At 40.0% G+C, this 22,535-nt stretch overlaps 1 protein-coding gene across 3 annotated transcripts in view; it reads right to left on the bottom strand.

Moving 5' to 3' along the window:
- CCDC81 (coiled-coil domain containing 81) overlaps nt 1-22,535 on the bottom strand; it is a 54,997-nt gene that overhangs the window by 11,505 nt on the left and 20,957 nt on the right. For 2 of the 3 annotated variants that reach the window (XM_004051938.5, XM_063693449.1), the window contains exons 4-11: nt 21,378-21,634; nt 18,761-18,840; nt 16,428-16,549; nt 13,372-13,495; nt 6,485-6,572; nt 5,916-6,059; nt 4,823-4,927; nt 1,631-1,803 (exon numbers count right to left, since the gene is read on the bottom strand). In XM_004051938.5, coding sequence (XP_004051986.4) covers nt 1,631-1,803; nt 4,823-4,927; nt 5,916-6,059; nt 6,485-6,572; nt 13,372-13,495; nt 16,428-16,549; nt 18,761-18,840; nt 21,378-21,634 — 1,093 coding nt within the window. The remainder of the gene's footprint in view (nt 1-1,630; nt 1,804-4,822; nt 4,928-5,915; nt 6,060-6,484; nt 6,573-13,371; nt 13,496-16,427; nt 16,550-18,760; nt 18,841-21,377; nt 21,635-22,535) is intronic. The other variant, XM_063693450.1, reaches the window with a different exon arrangement.

The following is a 22,535-nucleotide window of genomic DNA, read 5'->3' as shown; positions in this document are numbered from 1 at the left end:
TCCCACACCCACCGGTTCTTTTAAAAATCTACATAAGAAAGCAGGAAGTGACTATTCATTCTATAAACTGATTTATTTTGAAATCTCTTAAGTTACCTATCCTATTAAAAATTATGGTTCTATTATATGTAACTTCTGAAGAACCCATATATGATCTTTCAAGTGAGTATAATGGAACATATACATTTTATAGAAATAGATTTTTTTCATCACAGAAACTTGCTTCTTATTTGTTTTAGGAGTTTCTGTTCACACTATAATGGCCTCCATAGTTGTTCTCCCAATCTCAGCAGCAAAAATGTGGGCCCCCTTAGACATATGTATGTAAGCAGAGGGAAAGCCGCTCTACATGGATTTTTAGTCTCTGGTTCCAGTCCTTCCTATGTTCCCTGTACATTCCTGCCCTCAGGTTCCATGGGACACCCCTACATAATTATAATAAAACCTCAGCTTTGCCATGAGGTCATTTGAACATCTAATAGCTAAGAACAGCTGCTCAAGACGAGTCCCTTTCTTCATCTACTGGTATTGGCGATTGCAAAAATAATACAAGATGATGCTCTATATTATAGTAATTACAGATTGACCATCACTACTATGATGATAACTATGACAGCTTTTTCATTTTTATAATAAAAATTTGTGGTACTGATACAGAAGGGAAGTGCTGGGAAGGGAAGAGCGTGGTCCCTTTAAAAGATATGGAAGTGGGGAAAGGGCATGGTCCCTGGCTAGGGCTCCACCCTAGGACATGGTCCCTGGCTAGGGTTCCATCTGTGCCCACGGACCTAGATGAGGACAGGCATTTTTGTTTTCCTGCCTAAATGTTGCATTTCTCAAGACCACCCTGGCCTGCTACACCCCCATCCTGTGCCTATAAAAATCCCCCGAGACCCTAGCAGGCAGGCACACAAGCGGCTGGACGTCGAGAGAAACACATCAGCAGAGGAACACACAAGTGGCTGGATGCTGAGAGGATGTCCAGAGCACACCAGCAGGCCATCAACCAGTGGAATGACGTGGAGTTTGGCTGGGGTGGTTGGAGGGGAACCCGGGCCACACAGCAGCCCGACTCCAGGGGAAAACCATCTCCTTTCTGGCTCATCCATCTGTTGAAAGCTACTTCCACTCAACAAAACCTTGCACTCATTCTCCAAGCCCACATGTGATCCAATTCTTCTGGTACACCAAGGCAAGAACCCTCAGATACAGAAAACCCTCTCTTCCTTGTGATAAGACGGGTCTATTGCGCTGACTAACACAAGCCACCTACAGATGGCTAAACTAAAAGAGCACTCTGTAACACATGCCCACTGGGGCTTCAGGAGCTGTAAACATTCACCCCTAGATACTGCCGTGTGGCCAGAGCCCCACAGCCTGCCCATCTGTATACTCTCCTAGAGGTTTGAGCAGCAGGGCACTGAAGAAGCAAGCCACACCCCCACTGCACGCCCTGCGAGGGGGACGAGGGAACTTTTCCCATTTCAGTACTGGCTGCTAACTGGGTTAGTTTGCTCAGTTGGTTACAGTGTGCTAATGAAACTACCAATGCTGATTCAATCCTACATGAAAAGTAACTTCACATGAAAATTCCAAATCCATTTGTCAGAGCGTGTGTAGCTGGACTCACTCCTCTGTGAGTTGCACTTGTTCCAGGCGGTCCATCAACTCTCTGTATTGTCTTTGCTTTATTTCGTTTTCCTGTCTGTTATCCATTTGTTTCAGGAGACTCCGGGAATATTCCTCTTGCTTAAGAGCATTAAGCGCAGGACTGAGTGGCCGTTTGTCAAATAGGAAGGATTTCTAGAATGAAAGAGAAGCAATTCATTTATGCTAGAGTACCGAAAAACAAGGTTAATAATTCAGAAGACTAAAATAAATCAGAAAGTATTTCTTAATTTATAATATTTGCCCAGCCCTCAACACACGGACCAGCTGGTGTTGAGGTAACCCATGGAATCATATGAGTGTGTTCAAGGATGAAGCTGAGCTGAGCTGACTGTGTTACCAAAACACCAGGGGTTTGGTCTAGGTGCTCACAGCACAGAAAGCCAATCACTGAGACAATGATTATTGCCAAGGAAGAAGGCTTTAATTGGGTGCTGTAGCCAAGGAGATGAGAGATCAGTCTCAAATCCATCTCCTTGACCAACTAAAAGTAGGGGTTTATATAGCAGGGAAGAATTGAAACTATGTATGGGAAAACCAGAATTCGGGAGGGATAAGGAAGCAATCATGGTCAATGGAGGGGCCTGGCTCATTGTCTGAATGCAATCATCTGGTGAGTTTCAATTCTTTGACACTTTTTGGAAGGCCTAGTGGTTCTTTTCTGAGGAAGAAACTCAGATAAAACAATGTTAAGTTTCAAGCTTTAAGACCAAAAGGGTCAATTTCTATGTTTATTTAAAACAAAAACAAAAACAAAAAAAAACCTGTCTGTGGGACTATTGGGTCAGTTTCAACTGGAATCCCATTGCTGAGACAGAGATGAAAAAGGACTCCTGGAGTAGGTTGTGAGTTAGCATTTACAACATCCATATGGAAGGAAGAAGGAATTCTGAGTGCATGCGAAATCATGCAAGGACAGAGAGGAGCTGAAAAGAGGGCAAACTGAATACCTACTGTGGGCCTGGCCATTCTAGACCCTGGTGATCCAACAGTGAGCAACAACAGAGATCTTCGCACTCATCAAGCCTGCATGCTGATGCAGGAGACAGACAATGAACAAGAAACGGTACATCAGGTCATTTAAGATAGTGCTAAGTGCTAGGAAGCCCTTATGATAGCAAGTGGCTGGGTGGGAAAAGAGCTAAACTGGTTGGTTATTAGGGAAGGCTTTTCCATGGAGAAAATGAATCACCTTCACTGTAAATATCAGGGAGACCCGTGTTCCATACAGAAGGAACATTAAGTGCAAAGACACTAGATGGAAACAAGCTAGGCATGTTCAATGAGCAGAAAAAAAGTCTCTGTGGCTGAGGCATAGTGACCAAGGGAAAGGAGAAGGCATAGTGACCAAGAGGAAGGCAGGAGTCAAAGCGTGTAGAATTTGATAGTTGAAGGTGAGGAGTCTAAATTTCATTTTAACTCAATGGGAGGCCAGTGGAGGTTTTAAATGGGAGAATAGTATGTTTTAGTTAACAATATTATAATATCACTTTGGCTGGTGTGTGGAGAATAAATTATAGGAGAGCAAGAATGCAAGCAGTGAATCTAAGGGAAGTATTGGAGAAGTTGAGCATAACAATGTGGCTTGGCAACACTTTCAATGTGGCAACATTAAAGATGAAGACATTTGGACAGATATTGGATACATTTTGGAGGTAAAGGCAACTGGACTTGCAAATGATCAGAAGTCAGGAACAGAGAAAGGAATACTGTGATCATGACTAGATACAGGTTTGTGCAAAAATGGCTGGTTGGTGATGCCACTTACTAACATGAGAAGACAGAAGAACAGGTTAAGGAGGGAATCAAAAGTTCTGTTTAGGTCTTTTTAAATTTAAGATGTGTATAGATATATCAAAGAAGAGATACACAGCAGTAATAAATATAATCTGGAGCTTAAATATAAAGAGAGAGAAAGATCATGCCTAAATTTCAGAAGCCCCATGCTCGCTCACTCTCTCCTTCCTTCCCTGTTTCCCTGCCTGGAATGCTCTTCCTCCCTTGATTTCTTTACCTAACTCTTGCATGTCAGAAAGTCTTTCCAGATCTCTGGTCTAGGTTAACGAATCTCTTCTTTTGCTCATATAGTGCCCTTTTTCAGAGATTTATCATCGCATTTATTATACCACACAGTTGTCTCTTTAAGTGTCTGTCTCTCCCACTAGAGACCTCTTCAGAAGAGGGAACCTTGTATTCCTAGACACCAGCACAGTGGCCAGCATGGAGGAATTCAATAAATGTTTGATGATGAATAAATAAATTACATTTTATTAGATTTATGTCCAGAGTGTCGACTACCTAGATGGTGGTATATAAAGAGGAAGATTCAGGCAGAAATAAAGGTAGGCACATGATGATTGAAAACATTAAATCAAGCAGTGAAGCAGTTGGCTCACCACCATCTGAATCTGAGTTTCTCAAACATTAATGCAAATACAAATCACCTGGGGATCTTATTCCACCATAGATGCCCATTCAGGGAGTCTGGGGTGGGGCCCTAGATTCAGCGTTTCCAGCAAGCTCCCAGGCAATGCTGATACTGCTGGTTCTCTTAGGTCCTTGGGCTGGACTTTAGTAGTATACTGCTCCCTCCTCTCCACCCATCCCACGTCCTGGTTGAGAATTACCATAATTAACAGTGACTAGTGGGAACGGTACAGTGAATGTGAGTGGTGTGGCTATAGACACTGGACAACACCTGCCCTAGAAGAAAGCTTCAAACTGCACCACCCACTTTTCAACTCCGCTGCTTTAAAAAAATGGCACAACTGGCTGGGCATGGTGGCTCACACTTGTAATCCCAGCACTTTGGGAGGCCAAGACGGGCGGATCATGATACCAGGAGTTCAAGACCAGCCTGGCCAACATGGTGAAACCCTGTCTCTACTAAAAATACAAAAATAGCGGGGCATGGTGGCCGGTGCCTGTAATCCCAGCTACTCGGGAGGCTGAGGCAGGAGAATGACTTGAACCCGGGAGGCAGAGGTTGCAGTGAGCCGAGACCACACCATTGTACTGCAGCCTGGGTGACGGAGCAAGACTCCGTCTCAAAAAATAAAAATAAAAAATAAGGCACAACCTGCAACACAGGGAGTGGATCCAAAGGCTCACAGATGGGCCAGGTGTTAGCAACAGAAATTTTTAAAAGACTTACATAAAATTCCGGTTTCTCATTCTTGTGGTTTCTTATAGCTTCAGCAACTCCAAGATTATAGGCAGCATTTTTCTGATTCTGTTCTCTAGTAGCCAGACTTTTCATCTATTGTTTAAAAAAAAAAGTTTATTTTTAAATTTTAAATTACATATTGAAGTGGAGCCCCCCAAAATTTTAATTCTATTACATTAAAATAATCCAGCCATGGTAGAAACCTGCCTTTTGGAGGCAGTGGTACTTTCTGGTATCTTTATAGATTTATAAAAGTAGATTGGGAAAGGTATTTTATTTCCTATTCTTGGCCTTTAGGTACCACCACTAGACACTAGAGGGATCTAAGGAATGGAAGAATTCATCACAAATGCAGGAAAGGGCAGGCAGCAGGGTCAATTATTAGACACCACATAAATCTGGATACAGCAAGTGTAAAAGTGCCATTCTGTCTTTGCTTGAAATAGGACATGAATCTGAAGGGTAAAAGCCTTCACCAGAGTTATATTTTATCAGAAATAAAGAAACATAAATCCAATAATTCCACCTTTAAAATTCAGACCTTAGGTTAAAGAAAATCAGTGATATGTGCAAACATTCGACTGCATGGAATTCATCCCAGTGTTGTTTGTTATTAGTGAAAACTTCAACGCAAGTTTTAGTCTAACAGTAAATACATGATTAGATATCCCACAGTACAGACATATGATGGAACATTTTTTAATTACATTATAGGCTGGGCTCAGTGGGTCATGCCTGTAATCCCAGCACTTTGGGAGGCAGAGGCGGGAGTTGGAGCCTCTGGATGCTTGAGCCCAGGAGTTGGAGACCACCCTGGGCAACATGGTGAAACCCCGTCTCTACACAAAATACATAAATTAGCCAGGTGTAGTGACGTGTGCCTGTAGTCCCAGCTAATCTGGAGGCTGAGGTCGAAGGATCATCTGAGCCCAAGTAGGTCAAGGCTGCAGTGAGCAGAGGTTGTGCATTCCAACCTGGGTGACAGAGTGAGACCCTGTGCCAATAAAAAATAATAATAAATTACATTATATAATCATGTTCTACTGCCCCATATTAAAGACTAATCGAGGTGTTGGACTACCTGGTATCTGAAGAGAGCCTCCTGATCCTTCAACATCTGATACTGCTGTATGAGTCTCTCATCTTCTATCTCTCTCCTCCTTTCCTCACTGTAGTACAACGGGGAATTTCGTTGTGCTCGTTGCAAACACACATAGCACATTTCCTACAATCCCAAATTTCAGGACAAATAAATTTTTACATTTTACCTTTTTGCTTTCACATTCCCTTCACAAGCTCTCCAAAGGCTAGGTATATCAAGAAACCTATTATTAATGGATATATTAGTGACAGCAAAATGAGATTTGCAGAGTGGACCCCAGAAATACTCTAAAGGATCTTCTGAACTCTCACTTCATCAGAAGTATTTATAGCAGCTGAAACTTAGAAAGGGATTTCTCAACTCTTTTTTTGTTTACCAGTACATCCTGACTAGTAGATAGATTTATCACAGTCTAGTTTTGAGCCTGAGTACTTGAGTACTTGAGCCATACTCATATAATTAAGGAAGAGAGATTCCCAGAACTCTCTTTGAGAAACAAAAATCAGTATAAGATTCTGATGGGGCTTATTCATTTGGAAACACTGTACCTGTCCTGCCTTATTATGATCCTGGCAAGCTGGAGATGTTTGGGGCTTCATCTCACTGTCGTGTTTCAGACAACTTGGAGATGATAAGCTATAAAAACAATGCAACATTAATTAATGTTTAATACAATCTGACCTCAAGGGCAATAATAATTTTAGAGGCAAGTATAAGATGAAGAAAAATATCTCAGTGGTTTACTTCAAAACAGCTATATGTATAGAGGTTAAGAATATGTACCACAGAATCTGAATTTGTGTCAGATAAAGGTGGGTTTGAATCCCAGCTTTCTTGCTTACAAGATGACTGACATCAGACCAGCTGTGTAATCTTGCAGAGTCCCAGTTACCAATCGTGTGAAATGGGGATGAAATGTATTCATTCCACAGAAATGTATTGAGTGCTTACCATGTACACTGTTCTAAGCACAGGAGAAGCAATGAAGAACAAAATACACACATACAAAAGTCCCTGCCCTCATGGAATTAACATTCTGATGGGGATAGACAGCCCAGTGACAAGATAAATAAGTGAACTCTATAGTATGTTCCATGATGATAAATGCCTTGCAATGCTGGAGGAATGGAGTGTTAAACTGTAAAGAGAATGGCCAGGGAAGTTCTTACCAAGGAAGTGACATATGAGTAAATACCTGAAGGAAGTAAGAGAACAACAGTGTAGATATCTGATGGAAAAGACATTCCAAGCAAACAAACCAGTGCAGTCCTTCAGGTGGAAGGTGCCTGTGGTCAGTGTGGTGGAGGGAGATGAATTAGGGGTGAGTATTAATATTAATACTAGTATTAATTCATTAGAAAATAGGACTGATAATATCACCTAAAAAGCAGCTCGAAGAATGAAAATATTTATTTTTTAATTTTATTTATGTTATTTTATTTTTTGAGACAGAGTCTTGCTCTGTCACCCAGGCTGGGGTGCAATGGCGCAATCTCAGCTCACTGCAACCTCTGCCTCCCAAGTTCAAGTGATTCTCCTGCCTCAGCCTCCTGAGTAGCTGGGATTACAGGTGCACACCACCACGCTGGGCTAATTTTTGTATTTTTAGTAGAGACGGGGTTTCACCATATTGGTCAGGCTGGTCTCGGCCTCCTGACCTAGTGGTCTGCCCACCTCGGCCTCCCAAAGTGCTGGGATTACAGGCATGAGCCACCGCGCCAGGCCAAGAATGAAAATATTTAAAAGTAGAGAAATAGAGAACAGATTCAGAAGCTCAAACATGCATTTAATAGAAGTGCTGAATTTTTAGAATAAAGGAAACGGCAAAGAACAATATTCTAGAAAATAACAGATAAGAATTTTCCAGAAAATCATGACTCCTAAGAATAGTCATGCAGAACATCAAGAAATAAGAAAGATTCTTAAAAGCTACAAGAAAGAATGACAACCAGATTGATTCGGACGTTGCATCAGGACAACTGTCAGGAGAAAATGGAGCAATATCATTAAAATGCTGAAGGAAAATAACTATGAACCAAGAATCAGCACTCAAGAGCGACAACAGAGTAAGAATCATTTTAAGCAATACAAAGAATAAGTGTACTGAAAAGACAGGGAACCATTACAGGATATACTTTAGCAAGAAGAAAAATGAACCTAGGAGGAAGGACAGGGATATAAGAAACAGGCCAGGCGTGGTGGCCCATGCCTGTAATACCAGCACTTTGGGAGGCCGAGGCAGGTGGGTAACTTGAGGTCAGGAGCTCGAGACCAGCCTGGCCAACATGGTGAAACCCTGTCTCCGCTAAAAATACAAAAATTAGCCAGGCATGATGGTGTGCGCCTGTAATCCCAACTACTCAGGAGGCTGAGGCAGGAGAATTGGTTGAGCGCGGGAGGCGGAGGTTGCAGTGAGCCAAGATCACACCACTGCACTCCAGCCTGGGCAAAAAAAAAAAAAAAGAAAAAAGAAGAAATGATGGTGACCAAAGAAATTGGTAAAACATGTTGACAAATCCAAATTAATCATTGACCATAAAATAATACAAAATGTTTTAACACTTAAAACCAAATTGGGACAAAAGTTCTAGACAAAAAAAATACAGGTTTGGAAGGGGATATAGTTTGAAGGAAATTGAAAGCATACTGAAGAAACATGGTCAAAGGAAATTCAGAGCATACTAAAGAAATGAGATCAGTCCAACAGAAAAGGGGTAATAATGAAGTTAAATGCACAATAAATAAAAAATACAAAATAAGACAGTAAAGATAGGTTCAAATATACCAATAATTACAACTGAAATTAAAGTCTAGATTGAGTTTTAAAACATCCAAATATAAGCTATTTAGTAGAGACACACATGAAATAATAAAACACACACAAAAATTCTTAAAATGGCATTAAAAGGCTATTTCAGGTAAATACTAATCAGATGTTGCACTGTTAATTACATAGTACAGAAATGAAGGCAAAAGATTTTAGTAGAGACGAAGGAAAATATTTCATAATGATAAAAGGAACTATCTACCAAAAAAAATCCTAGACGTGTAGAATTTAATATTGCTTAAGAAGCAAAAATTGATGTAATTACTGAAAAATATACCATCATGGTGAAAGATTTTTAATATCTCTCTCAAAGAAAAAAATAGTGAGGATTTAAAAGCTTTTAACAACTTGTTTTAACAAGGTTTAGCTAATATCTAAATATCTAGAAATTTACATCTAAGGAATAGTAGTATACAATGTCTTCAAGTATACATAAAACAATTACTGTAAAAGTACTCAAGCTAGAAAAGAAGGTTCAGCAAATTACAAAGTACCAAATAACTAACATTAAATGAACCACAGCATAAAATGAGAAAGCGCCCCACTACAAACCTCTTTTCATTTGGAAAAAGTAATAAAATGTGTCTTCTGAATAACCAATGAATTAAGTATTGTATAAGTCTACACTCCCTTACTGCAATTCCAAAATGCAAATGCTCAACTCTGACCACACTGGTCATGTTTTCTAATTTCTTATACCTTGTTCATACTCTCCATTCTTTTAATTTATGTAAAGATTTTAAACATCTTATTCTATATTCTGTATTTTATAATATTCAGGATCCACAATCCTTGAGAGCTCAATTCTGCCATCTTTTGTTTCTGATGGCTCTCATTGTGTGGCAGCTTATTTCCACGTGGTCTTTGTAATTTTGGATTCTGACTTCATTTTTAGCCCAACTCCATCTGTCAGAAGTCAGGAGCCTGAGATGAAAATAAGATCCTTTAGAGCAGGGGTTGCAAAACTTTTTATGAAAAGAGCCAGAGAGTGAATATTTTAGGCTTTGAGGGCCATACAGTCCCTGACACAACTAGCAGGTACAGATAATACGCAAATGGATGGGCATAGCAGTGTTTTGGTGAAACTGTTTATAAAAACATATGGTGGACTAGATTTGGCTCTCAGTAGAGGACCTGTTCAGATTATTTAGACCACCATATTGCTATAAGCAGAACACTTTATTTTTTAATAACTTCTCTTAGGCCTCAAAATCTGGGGTGGGGTGAATGCTGATTCCCTAAAGGTTTGATTTAAATAACCTGTCAGATGCAACTGACATGAAGAAGTAATAAGAACTATGTCTCAATCTGGTTTCTTATGATCCAAGAGGATTCATTTGTATTTTTTCTAATCCTCTAACTCGGAGTGAAAATTTTACAGACTCACTAACCACTACATGCCCTTCAGCACCAGCCAAATTTGCACTTCCTGTAGTAGTCCCTATTTTGAATAATGGTGCCATCTTCTCCCAGTTACCTAAGCCAAAATCTGGGGTCATCTTTGACATCTCCTTCTTAACTTCCCTTAACTAATCCCCAATAAAGCTAAAGCTTTCCATCTGATCTTTGTTTCATACCCTTATTACCTTTCCCCAGATGAGTTATACTCAACTGTTAAACAATGAAAGTCCTATCCTTCTTAGTTTAAACAAATGTTACTCAAACCCCAATAATATAAAACAGAAAAACAGCACACATCCTCCAGTGGAAGTGAGGAAATAGAGCCCAGAGTCCCACCCATATTACCTCACTCTCAGCCTTTGATATGCTGTTAAGGCCCTCTGAGGCCTTAGGGTCATTTGTTGGAAACAGATTGCCTAGACTACTGCCTTGATCTGCTAAATTGTGCTACACTTTTCCATTTTATTACACCTGTTCCTCTGCTGCTAATCTTATCCCTCTAAATCATTCTTTACTCTTCTAAAAGAATATTTTTTTGAAAATGAAAATGTAATCATGGACTGACATTCCCAAACATGGTGTTTGGTGACTTGGACAGGTTGGTAAATCAGAAAAGATACATTTTAAACTTCTGTGCACTAAATGGTGCAGAAACAAAATTAAAAAGAAAAAAAAGAATTGGGAAAATGTTTAAAACATACACATCAGAAAACTATTCATACTTATGATATACGAAGTTCTCTTTATAAGAAATACAACTTTTTTTTAAGAAAAAGTAAAGCTCCCAGTTAAAAAAGGACACAGGATTCAAGCAGGAAAATTGTAAAAGAACTACAAATGGCCAAGAAACAAGATAAAAATAAATGCAGGCCAGGTGTGGTGGCTCATGCCTGTAATCCCAGCACTTTGAGAGACCAAAGTGGGAGGATTGCTTGAGGCCAGGAGTTCTAGAGCAGCCTACACAACATACTAAGACCCCATCTCTACAAAAAAAAAAAAAATCAAAAAATTAGCTGGTGTGGTGGTGCACACCTATAGTCCCAGCTACTCGGGGTCTGAGGCAGGAAAATCACTTGAGCCCAGCAGGTTGAGGCTGCAGTGAGCCATGATCATGCCACTGTTCTTTAGCCTTGGTGACAGAGTGAGATGCTATCTCAAAAACAAAACAACAAAAAAAAAAACCCACTAGAAATCAAACAAACACAGGTTAAAAACAATAATGAAATACCATCATTTCACTTTGCTAAGGTATTAGCAAAGCTGTAGAAAATATAGCACTCTCTCATATTACTGTTGGTGAGAGGATAATTTGCTACAACCGTGAAGAAGATAATTGGAAATGTGTATCAAAGGCATGAAAATGGACTCACCTCTTATCTCTGAAATTTAACTTTAAAGTTTTTATCCTATGGAATATCCAGTTGTATGCAAGGAATTATGTTTAATTATATTTTCACAACATTATTTATAGTACTTAAAAACTGGAAGCCATCTAAATATCCAATAGGAGATTGGTTAAACAAAAGGTTTAATCTTTCATTAAGATGATGTGCAATTATTTGTTAAGGTTTTAGAATATTTAATGTCATGGGTTAATCACCACTTATTAAATGGAACAAAAATCCATATAATATCTCAATTTTATTTAAAAACTGTGTATATTCCAAGTGTAAGTATCTGTATATATTGTATATGCATTGAAATAAATGACATACACCATAAGGTTAATATAAAGTTTCCTCTATGTAGAGGGATTATGGGTGATTTTTTATAACTCTTGCTTTTTTGGTTTTCTCAAAATTTCTATGACAAACGTGTTGTTATAGTAATCAGCACAAAAAACATTTTTTGGTTAACTTCTTTTTTTTTTTTTTTTTTTGAGACAGAGTCTTGCTCTGTCACCCAGGCTAGAGAGCAGTGGCGCAATCTTGGCTCACTGCAACCTCCGCCTCCTGGGTTCACGCCATTCTCCTGCCTCAGCCTCCCATGTAGCTGGGATTACAGGCGCTCACCACCACGCCCGGGTAATTTTTTTTATTTTTAGTAGAGACAGAGTTTCACCATGTTAGCCAGGATAGTCTTGATTTCCTGACCTCGTGATCTGCCTGCCTCGGCCTCCCAAAGTGCTGGGATTACAGGCGTGAGCCACCGCGCCTGGCCTAGTTTTTGGTTAACTTCTACAGGAAACAAACATTTTTGAGTCAACTTCTATAGGAAACTTTACCAACCACTTCCAACAATTACTCTGTCCTTTTGCAGCCTCTGTACTTTTGTTGTCTTCATCGCATGCATTTTTTTTTAATTTCAGTCTTCCTGCAAGACTGTAAGTTTTATAAAAGCAGGTTTATACATCTGTAACTCTGAATCTTCAGTGCCTAGAATAGTACCTGGCACATGGTGGTGCTCAATATTTGTTGTATTGAATTAAATTCCCAAGTACTATACATCTAATTCTCAATTATCTTTCATAACAGTGATATTATCCAAAACAAGCATTCCTAGAGTTTTTAACATGACTTTAGTAATCCACAAAGTACATAAATTGCACATATGATAGCTGATAAATTTTGACACATTAATAAATTAAAGGTTGGCAGCACAATGCAAAGTACATAGGTGCTCAGTAAACAATGAATGAGCATGGTTGAGTATGGTTGACTGATTTGAGGTCTTAAAAAGTATCCTACTCAGAGAGAAGGATAAAATATTTTAGAAATCTTTTGACATACCATCACAAGAAGAAAACGACCATGATAAATTGTAATACACTCATTCATTCAAGTAATGTTTATTGAGAACTAATGGAGTGCTGGCTATGTTTGGCAAAACTACTTTCCAATTTGATGTAAATATAACATTGTGTCACATCATAATATCCAAGCACTCGGAAAACATGAAAGTTTTGTAGATTTGGGAAGCCCAAATCTACAGAAAAAGTTGGATGATCCCAGCTCTGTGCTATTTTGTTTCCGCCTGTGTCATAACATCTATTCCACTGAATCATAATTTATCCCTCTGCATATGTCTGGCTTTCCCACTAGATGGTGAACCTTGGTCACCTTTATTATTCCCATCATGTTGCATATAGAAAGCTCTAAAGAACACTGGATAAATGAATTAATGAACAATTACAGTTCCCTGCATCAAGCAACGACTCAAAAATATATTTAGTAAAGTACAACAGAAAAAAAAAAGTCAATGCATTACCTTTCAGGGGTCATAATCTTCCCACCACTCTCACTTCGTTCAAACTTTTCCAGCAAGCTGACATTTGTCACTTTGGCAGGGAACAAAGCTTGTCTATCTCGAAGTCTTTTGGGTGATGAGATATCTGTAGAATAAAGAATGAATGAAAACGAGTCTCCTTTCAACTCTCAAACCACTAACTGTGTAGTTTTTACCAAGGGAAATTTTCATATAAGATACACTCTCTTATCTTTAAATAATCACCCCTTGTTCTATTGTGGTATAAAAAAATGTTTTTGCTGTATATTTGCAAAGAAAGCACTGTGCTAAGCATTTAGAGGACAAAAAGAGGCAATAACATAAATGCAGGAAGTGGGCTGGATATAACATGACCAGGAGACATGTTAGTTTAGTTAACATTTCTCATGAAAAATGAACAGTGGTAGTTTTACAACTTTGATATCTGTAGATTTAGACATTTTGCCTGTAAAGATCTTTCGATAGATATAGTTGAAGAGAAAAATAAGATACAAACAAAAAAGTGAGAGCTCCCATTTGGAGGTCATCTTATGTGCTAACAGTGCTAAGTGCTTTATAATATACATTTAATAAATAACAACTTAGGACAGTGATGCAAAATGTATAAGTCACAAATAAATGTTGCAGTCTTTTTTTTCTTTTTTTTTTGAGATGGAGTCTTACTCTGTCGCCCAGGCTGGAATGCAGTAACCCAATCTCAGCTCATTGCAACTTCTGCCTCCCAGGTTCTAGCAATTCTCCCACCTCAGCCTCCCAAGTAGCTGGAATGACAGGTGCACGCCACTACTCCCAGCTAACTTTTTTTTTTTTTTTTTTGGTAGTAGTAGAGATGGGGTTTCGCCATGTCGGCCAGGCTGGCTTCGAACTCCTGACCTCAGGTGATCCACCCACCTCAGCCTCCCATAGTGTTGAGATTACAGGCATGAGCCACCATGCCCAGCCAAATGTTGTAGTCTTTAAGGATCTGATATGTTCAGAGGAGAGAAGCCACTTCAGAATTCAGTGATAAGTTTTCATGGAGGAAGTGAGATGTGAAAAGGGTACTAAAAGGTGAGTAGGATGGAGATAGATTGAAAGAAAAGGAAGGACAGTTCAGGCTGCAGGAAAAAAAAAATGAACAAAAGGATGAAGCTGGGGAAGGGCAGGCATGTTAGAAGAGCATGAATAGGCCGAGCATAGTGGCTCACACCTGTAATCCCAACACTTTGGGAGGCCAAGGTGGGCAGATTGTTTGAGCTCAGGAGTTCAAAACCAGCCTAGGCAACATGGCAAAACCCTGTTTCTACAAAAAGTACAAAAATTAGCCAGGCATGGTGGCGCACACCTGTGGTCCTAGCTACTCAGGAGGCTGAGGTGGGAGGATCACCTGAGCCCAGGAGGTTGAGGCTGCAGTGAGCCAAGACAGTGCACTCCACCCTGGGTGACAGAGCAAGACCCCACCTCAAAGAAAAAGAAGAACATGAATAGATAATTTTTCCCAAAAAAGGGGTCTATATAGGGCACAGTGGGAGATGAGACTAGAGAAATAAAAGCATATGAATATTAGGCTAAAAGTTGATATGCAATCCTGTAGGCCACACGTAGAAAACAGACATGCACAAGCCAATGTTCACCCATTGGTATGTTTTGTTTGGCCTAATTAGCATTTTTTGTTTCAATATCAACAAAAGTTGTCAACATTTAACAGCCAATAGATTTTACATTAAAGTCAGGATCTCTGCTTCTTTTGAAAAATCAGAAGATTGTGCTCACTTTAGTAGCACATATAGTAAAATTGGAAAAATTAGAAGATCTGATACCACTTGGGCCACATTTCCGCAAAGCAACAATCTGCTAGAGGAACAGTCCTCAAAGTGTGGCCTGGCAAGCCATACTTTTTGGGGTCCCTAGGACCCTTTCAAAATGTCTGTGGCTGCGTGTGGTGGCTCCCACCTGTAATTGTAGCACTCCGGGAGGCCAAGGCAGGCGGATCACCTGAAGTCAGGAGTTTGAGACCAGCCTGGCCAATATGGTGAAACCCCATCTCTACTAAAAATACAAAAAGTAGCTGGGCGTGGTGGTGCGCACCTGTAGTCCCAGCTACTTCCGGGGAGGCTGATGCAGGAGAATAGCTTGGACGCAGGAGAATCACTTGAACCCAGGAGGTGGAGGTTGCAGTGAGCCCAGATTGTGCCACTGAACTCCAGCCTGAGTGACAGAGCGAGACTCCATCTCAAAAAGAAAATAAAAAGTCTTTTGTTAAAAAAAAAAAAAAATCTTTGGAGTCCTAGGATTTTCTTCATTTGCTTCCACCAAAACAACCTATCACAACAGATTAGATGCAGACATAGGTATGAGAACCCAGCTTTCTTCTACAGACATCAAAGTGATAAAACTGCCACTCTTTGTTTTTCATAAGAAATGTTAACTAAGCTAACATGTCTCCAACCCACTTATATCCAGACCACTTCCTGCATTTGTGTTACCTGCCTGTAGTCATCTGAGTTTTGGCCCCTTTGAGCAAAGGGGAGCCAGCAAAGAGATGATGATCTAAGAGCCTGAGAGTCATAGGATCTAAGGCTCATAAAGTAAGTAAGCTCATAATTAAGGTCAGATGCAGGATTCTAGGAATAGAACATATTTGTTAGAAATAATATAGTGATTATTTGTGGCTGGGTGCGGTGGTTCATGCCTGTAATCCCAGCACTTTGGATGGCCTAGGTGGGCGGATCACTTCAGGTCAGGAGTTCGAGACCAGCCTGGCCCATATACAAAAGATAAAGAAATTAACCAGGCATGGTGGCACATGATGGTAATCTCAGCTGCTCGGGAGGCTGAGGCAGGAGAGTCGCTTGAACCTGGGAGGTGGAAGTTGCAGTGAGCTGAGATTATGCCACTGCACTACAGCCTGGGAAACAGCAAGACTCCATCTCAAAAAAAAAGTAATAATAATATAGTGATTATTTGTAAATTTAACTTTATTTACCTTGGGCTAAGCAATATGGCTGGGCTCATAGCAGTAAAGAGTGACAGATTGTACCCAGAAATCATTGGCCTACCTCTGGTGCCTTCTTCTTTGTCTGACTGGTCTTTTAACTTGCACTTCCTTTCTCTATTCTCTCCACATTCTTCTACAAGGGTCTCCATAGGCAGTTTGTTTTCCATCTCCTTGAGCTCAATCCTAGGAATGAGCCAATATGTTTTTCCGCTGCACTGAACCTGAACAGGTAACTGTGTGAACTCTCAAGTTTTGGAAGCAACCCAGCCAGCTGGCTGATTCTGAAATAAGCCCACTTTCTTCAAGGGGTGAGTGCTCTGATGTGCTGAGTACATATCATAGATTAATTTTCTCCAAGGCTTTCTGGAAGATGACCAAGGCCTTTCCCTCTATACCATAGTCTCAAAGCAGCTTGCATATAGAGAAATTGCCTTGAAGTCCTTTATTTAGGTTATTGGTTTTTGTTTCAATTTGAATTTTTATATCCTAGCTCTTTAACTAGATGCTATGGGGTGATACAGTGGAAAAAAGGTTGTTGGATAGCTTGAAGGCAAAGATTCATAGCCTGGTAGAGTATGCCCCAAAATAACCATTTGTCTCCTCCCTCGTTTGCCACTTCACTTCATCATTCTCTTCCCAGGCAAAAGTGAAGGACTTGCAAAGCTACAATTTGCAGCAGGGAGGAAGGGGGATGTTCAGTTGGTGTGTGTAGTTGTAGGATTTCTTTGGCCTCAGGTATGGAGTACTAGGTTGGAGTAGGGAGTGGGGGTGGGGGTACCTTCAGTCAATTCAGGGGCCAAATGTCACATAAATAAAACACCAACAATTGTTTTGAGTATTTAAGTCCCCATGTCCATTTCTAGGCCCTTGACTTGATGGAGACTCCATCTCTGTTCTTTGACCCACTATAATTATTTCCCTCCTGGAGTGCCTAAGCCAAAATATGTCAAAGGGAACAGCCACGTTTGCCTTCCGAAACAATCAAAATAAAATTCTTTTCAATCCACTGATTTATTTTTAGTGAGTAAGGCAGTATGGTGCAATGGAAAGAACACTGGACCAGGAGCCATGGTTTTATTTCTATAAGCTTTGCTGCTTATTAGTTGCATGGCCATTTCGTGTGCAAGATGAGGCGGTTGGAAAACAACCTCTAAGGCTTACTCTGGACTTCACACTGAATCTTCTGAGGTATGTGTCATACAGCTCTTCCAGGAGGGGGTTGTTCCAAAGCAACAAACAAGAGAATGTCACACTCAAAACATCTCAGAAATTCTCATACTTTTATACTTTACTCATACTTCCTAAAGTAATAATGCTTTAGGAAGCTAGTTGTTATTCCCCAAACTTCCTCCACCTGAAATGCACAGTGGTTAATGGCACAGCAATTAAGATTATTAACATAATTAAGGGCACACAATGAATAAGTGATGGCCAAACTGGAAATAAAACTAAAGTCTCCTGACTCCTACTCCTGTGTTCTCAATAATGCGCCATGTTGCTTCATTCATGTAAAAGAAAAAAATTAAAATTAATTTTGTATCATGATAAAATGGAGAATTATAATACATAAGTCACATGGTTGTCGTGAAGATTAAATACAGTAATATGCAACCACCAGTAACAACCACTGTGCTCATGGAGTAAAGCTGTTTCCTTATTCTAACTTATCTGTTTAACCCGTTTAGTGGTAAAAATCCGAGCTCAGACAGGAAATGGGCTGAACTGAAGGAAGAAGAAGCAGCTAGGGCAGAAGAAGTGGTACAAAGTAGTGGAAAGTTCGGCAGGTGAGAAGAGTTTTACTAATACTGCAGGGACTAAGGTTAATGGAAGGTAGTATCAGAATTTCCAGGAGCCAAGGGTAGTTTTAAAAAAGAGTAAATGGGCCAGGCCTGGTGGCTCACGCCTGGAATTTCAGCACTTTGGGAGGCCGAGGCGGATGGATCACTTGAGACCAGGAATTCGAGACCAGCCTGGCCTATGTGGTGAAACCTCATCTCTACTAAAAGTACAAAAATTAGCCAGGCGTGGTGGCGTGCGCCTGTAATCTCAGCTACTCCAAAGGCTGAGGCAGGAGAGAATTGCTTGAACCCAGGAGACCGAGGTTGCAGTGAGCAGAGATCGTGCCACTGCACTCCAGCCTGGGTGACAGAGCAAGACTCCGTCTCGGTGAGGGGGGATAAAAAAGAATAAATGTCCATTGTTATTTAACTTAACTACAGAAAGTGTATGCAATAAACTCTTCTTTGTTGGTGCATTTAGAGAGGGAGAGACAGACAGAGAGAACACATTAAAAGGAACATGAGCTACAAAACACTGAGAAACACTGCCCAATGAGATCAGCAGATCAGCAAGGAGTGCTAGTGCCTAGAGGAACCCGTGAAGCAAAGCACTCACCTTGGAAACGCAAGCACACTGCTGGGCCACTTCCTCAAGGCCTCTCTGCTAGACAACACCGAGTCCACAGTGCCAGGCCTCTAGAGGACAGCAACAGAGCAAGGTTACATCTAGGCTGAGGTCCAGGACTCAGACAAATTAAAAACTGCAGGCTGTCTCATAGGCAAGGCTACCACGATACTTTTCTTGTTGTTGTTTATGTTAAGCGCTTATAAGTCCAGAGCTTAAAAATCCAATGAGGAATGATCTCATTCATCAGAGCAATCACCCTGGGTAGCTGCACAGCAATTCTTTCGGTGTTGCCTTTTCTCAAACCATTTCCTTTTAGGGAATTGCCTTCAGAGTTGACAGATTCTTTTAGATGTCTTTAAGAAGATAGCAGACTGTGTAAAAATATCTGGAAAGTGAGCAAGCTGTCTAATTCCACTCTTGACCCAAATAACTAAAATTAGGCAATTAAGAGAAAAGCTTTCGAGTCAGGTGGGCTCATGTTCAAATCCCCACACTGCTAACAGGCATGTGGCCTTAGGCACTAGGTTTCTGGGGATAATAAAAGGATCTAATAGCACTTCCATGAGGTCCTCTATGTAAGTAGGTAGCACATAGTAAATACTGAACAAATGACTATTTTAACTCTCATGTAACTGTAAACATAATAGTCACATTGTCACATTTTTACTGTAGAATAATATATAAAATTATTATTTTTGCATGAATGCTATCACTTACAAAAGCCTTTGAAGTGAATTCCCAAAAAGAAGTATAGAAAGTATTTCTAATAAAAGCAGCATTACTGAAATAAGCACACAGCTTTCCAAGGGGACTACTCTACAAGACAGTTTTAAGTTATGGGTCATTTGGGAATAAACACTCACACCACTTCACAGCAGTTTTCCAAAATGTGTCTTACAGAGCTAATGAGATATTGGATTAACCTAGAATTCCATGATTAAATACATTCAGGCAGTTAAACTGACTGCTTTCCAGCCAGACTTCTCAGCTCCTTTAACATGCTAATGTGCTCTGTCCCTCTGTCCATGAGGGTGATTGATTCGATCAGCAGTTTTCAGTCAGCTTTGACCTCCAAACCCTTTTTTCATAGAGTATTTTTCAGGACTAGTTCTTTTGGAAAACATTCTGTAAAAGATGTGCTTTACAGTTCAGCAGGTCAAGGAAAATGCTGTCTTCTCTTTTAAACACATATTGGAAGCTACAAAGTTCAGCAGAATCCCTGAGGGTTAGAGATGAGCTAGCCACTTTGGCCTTGCTTATGGACTTGCAAATCTTGCCTTGTGTTTTCATGGAAAAGCAAGGGTTTTTCCTGCATGTGTTTCCCACTTTCCACACACAGGGTTGGCAACCCTCTTAGCAATCCTGTATGAAACCAGAGTGTGTAGAAAACACCAGGAGTTTCATTATGCACAACTTCATTTCCTAAATCCCCATCCCAAAGCTTCATAAAAGGAGAAATGGGTAGACTGAGATGATATTAACAGCCTTTTCATTAAAAAAATCAGAGTTTGGCTTTATGGGATATAGGATTATATAACATTCCATAATAATTCGATTCATTCATGTCTACTTTGTTAGTTTCCAGAGGAGTACCTGAGGCACACTAAGTATTCAGTAAGTCTGGTAGATTGACTATTTCATTTGTTTAAACTCTGCTGTATCCAACTTAGCATGAAGGTCACACCAGCTACTTAATGGTTGACAATAATGATGCCAATTAGGAAATTTCTTCTACAACATGGCAAATTAAAAGCTAAAGATTCAAAAACTCCATGACTCAAATTAGATTTTGTTATAGAACTTTCATTAAAATAAAATAGTAGAACCAACATTAAAAAATAAAATAGTAGAACCAGCAAAAACCAAGTGGTTAGGAAGTCTGGGCTTGAATTCCAGTTCTAGTTCACCTTGGGATTCCCACATAGCCTCTCTGAGCCCCTACTTTTCTCAGTTGTAAAATTAGGATGATAATAATGCTGCTTGTATAATATTTTGAGGCTCAAATGAAATAATACATGTGGAAGAAGTTTTTAAACCATATGCCAGGCATGGAGGCTCATGCCTGTAATCTCAGCACTTTGGGAGGTCAGGGCAGGCAGATCACTTGAGACCAGGAGTTCGAGACCAGCCTGGCCAACATGGTGAAACTTTGTCTCTACTAAAAATACAAAAATTAGCTGGGCATGGTGGCGCACACCTGTAATTCCAGGTACTTGAGAGGCTGAGGCAGGAGAATCACTCAAACCCGGCATGTGGAGGTTGCAGTGAGCCAACATCGTGCCACTGCACTCCAGCCTGGGTGACGGAGCAAGACTCTGTCTCAAAAAACAAACAAAAAACCTATAAGGTACTATAAAATGTTCAGAATTCTAAGAGTTTCTATTACTATTTATATCCCTCAATTGACTTTGACTCTTAATGTTCCTTTGCCTTCCTGATCTTTTTTGTCAAAGAGTTAATCAAGTATAAACAAGCACTTCCATGTACTTCAGGTAACTGTCACTCAAAATATGTCAACCTTCGTTTTTCTTAATGACAACACACCTATAGATGAGTCAGAACCACAATTAGGAGAAGACTTAGGAGAAGGAAAATATTAATTTACATTTGCTAGGGCCTTTGCCAAAGCCCCACTTCCATCCATGGTACAAAGGAAGTCTTTATAAAACCTCATCTTCACTTTGCTGTCTCTGACCATGAGGACCCCAATTCCTTTGAATGTAAACTCCACATTTTGTTTCATGGAAATGGAACGCGATAAAAAAAGCAACGTCTCCTTCACACATCCTTCCACTACATCTCTATTAAATGGACCCTCCAGGGATATCATGACAAAATTAAGTGGAACAATTGGGATATCACCTAAAGGAGAAAAGACAGTTGGGGTGGGAGAAAGAAAGTGGTGATTACCATAAGGACATATCATACACACTCACAAATAATTATCTGATTCTCAATACCCTAAAATAGAATCTTCTGGATGAAGCTTTTAGTTGTACCCAATGTAATATTATTACTGCAGACAATTAAGTAGTTACTAACATATTAATCAGTACAATTTTCTCTAAAAGTATAAGGTTCAATGCTCAAAATAAGAATGATTAGCTTTCTAAATAACACTGTAGACAAGCTTTTGATTTCCTCTAGGAAACATATAATAACCAACTGATTCTCTTCCTCAGAGGGTTTCCTAAAGTTTTCATCCCCCTTATCTTTTAGGACATACTGCAGCAATATTTGCTGATATGGTTTGGATCTGTGTCCCCACCCAAATCTCATGTTGAATTGTATTCCCCAGTGTTGGAGGTGGGGCCTATTGGGAGGTGATTGGATCATGGGGGTGGATCCTTCATGTATGGTTTAACACCATCCCCCTGGGTGCTGTCCTCATGATAATGAGTGAGCTATCATGAAATCTGGTTGTTTAAAAGTGTGTGGCACCTCCCTCCATCCTCCCTCTTACTCCTGCTCCAGCCTTGTAAGACATGACTGCTTCCCCTGCACCTTCTGCCATGATTGTAAGTTTCCTGAGGCCTCCCCAGCCATACTTCTGTACAGCCTGTGGAACCATGGGTCAATTAAACCTCTTTTCTTTATAAATTACCCAGTCTCAGGTATTTCTTTATAGCAATGCAAGAATGAACTGATACATTTGCCTATCTCCTCCAGTTATCATGCCATTTTTACATGATTACAAATACCTGCAAGTGTTAAATATTTTGAAAAGATACCCATCTTCACTAGAAGTTATCATTTAAATGAA

Source organism: Gorilla gorilla, chromosome 9, assembly GCF_029281585.2.
Source record: "Gorilla gorilla gorilla isolate KB3781 chromosome 9, NHGRI_mGorGor1-v2.1_pri, whole genome shotgun sequence".
In the NCBI taxonomy this organism is placed as follows: domain Eukaryota; kingdom Metazoa; phylum Chordata; class Mammalia; order Primates; family Hominidae; genus Gorilla; species Gorilla gorilla.
The sequence above is the reverse complement of the archived record's forward strand: the minus strand, read 5'-3'. Positions and strand labels throughout refer to the sequence as shown.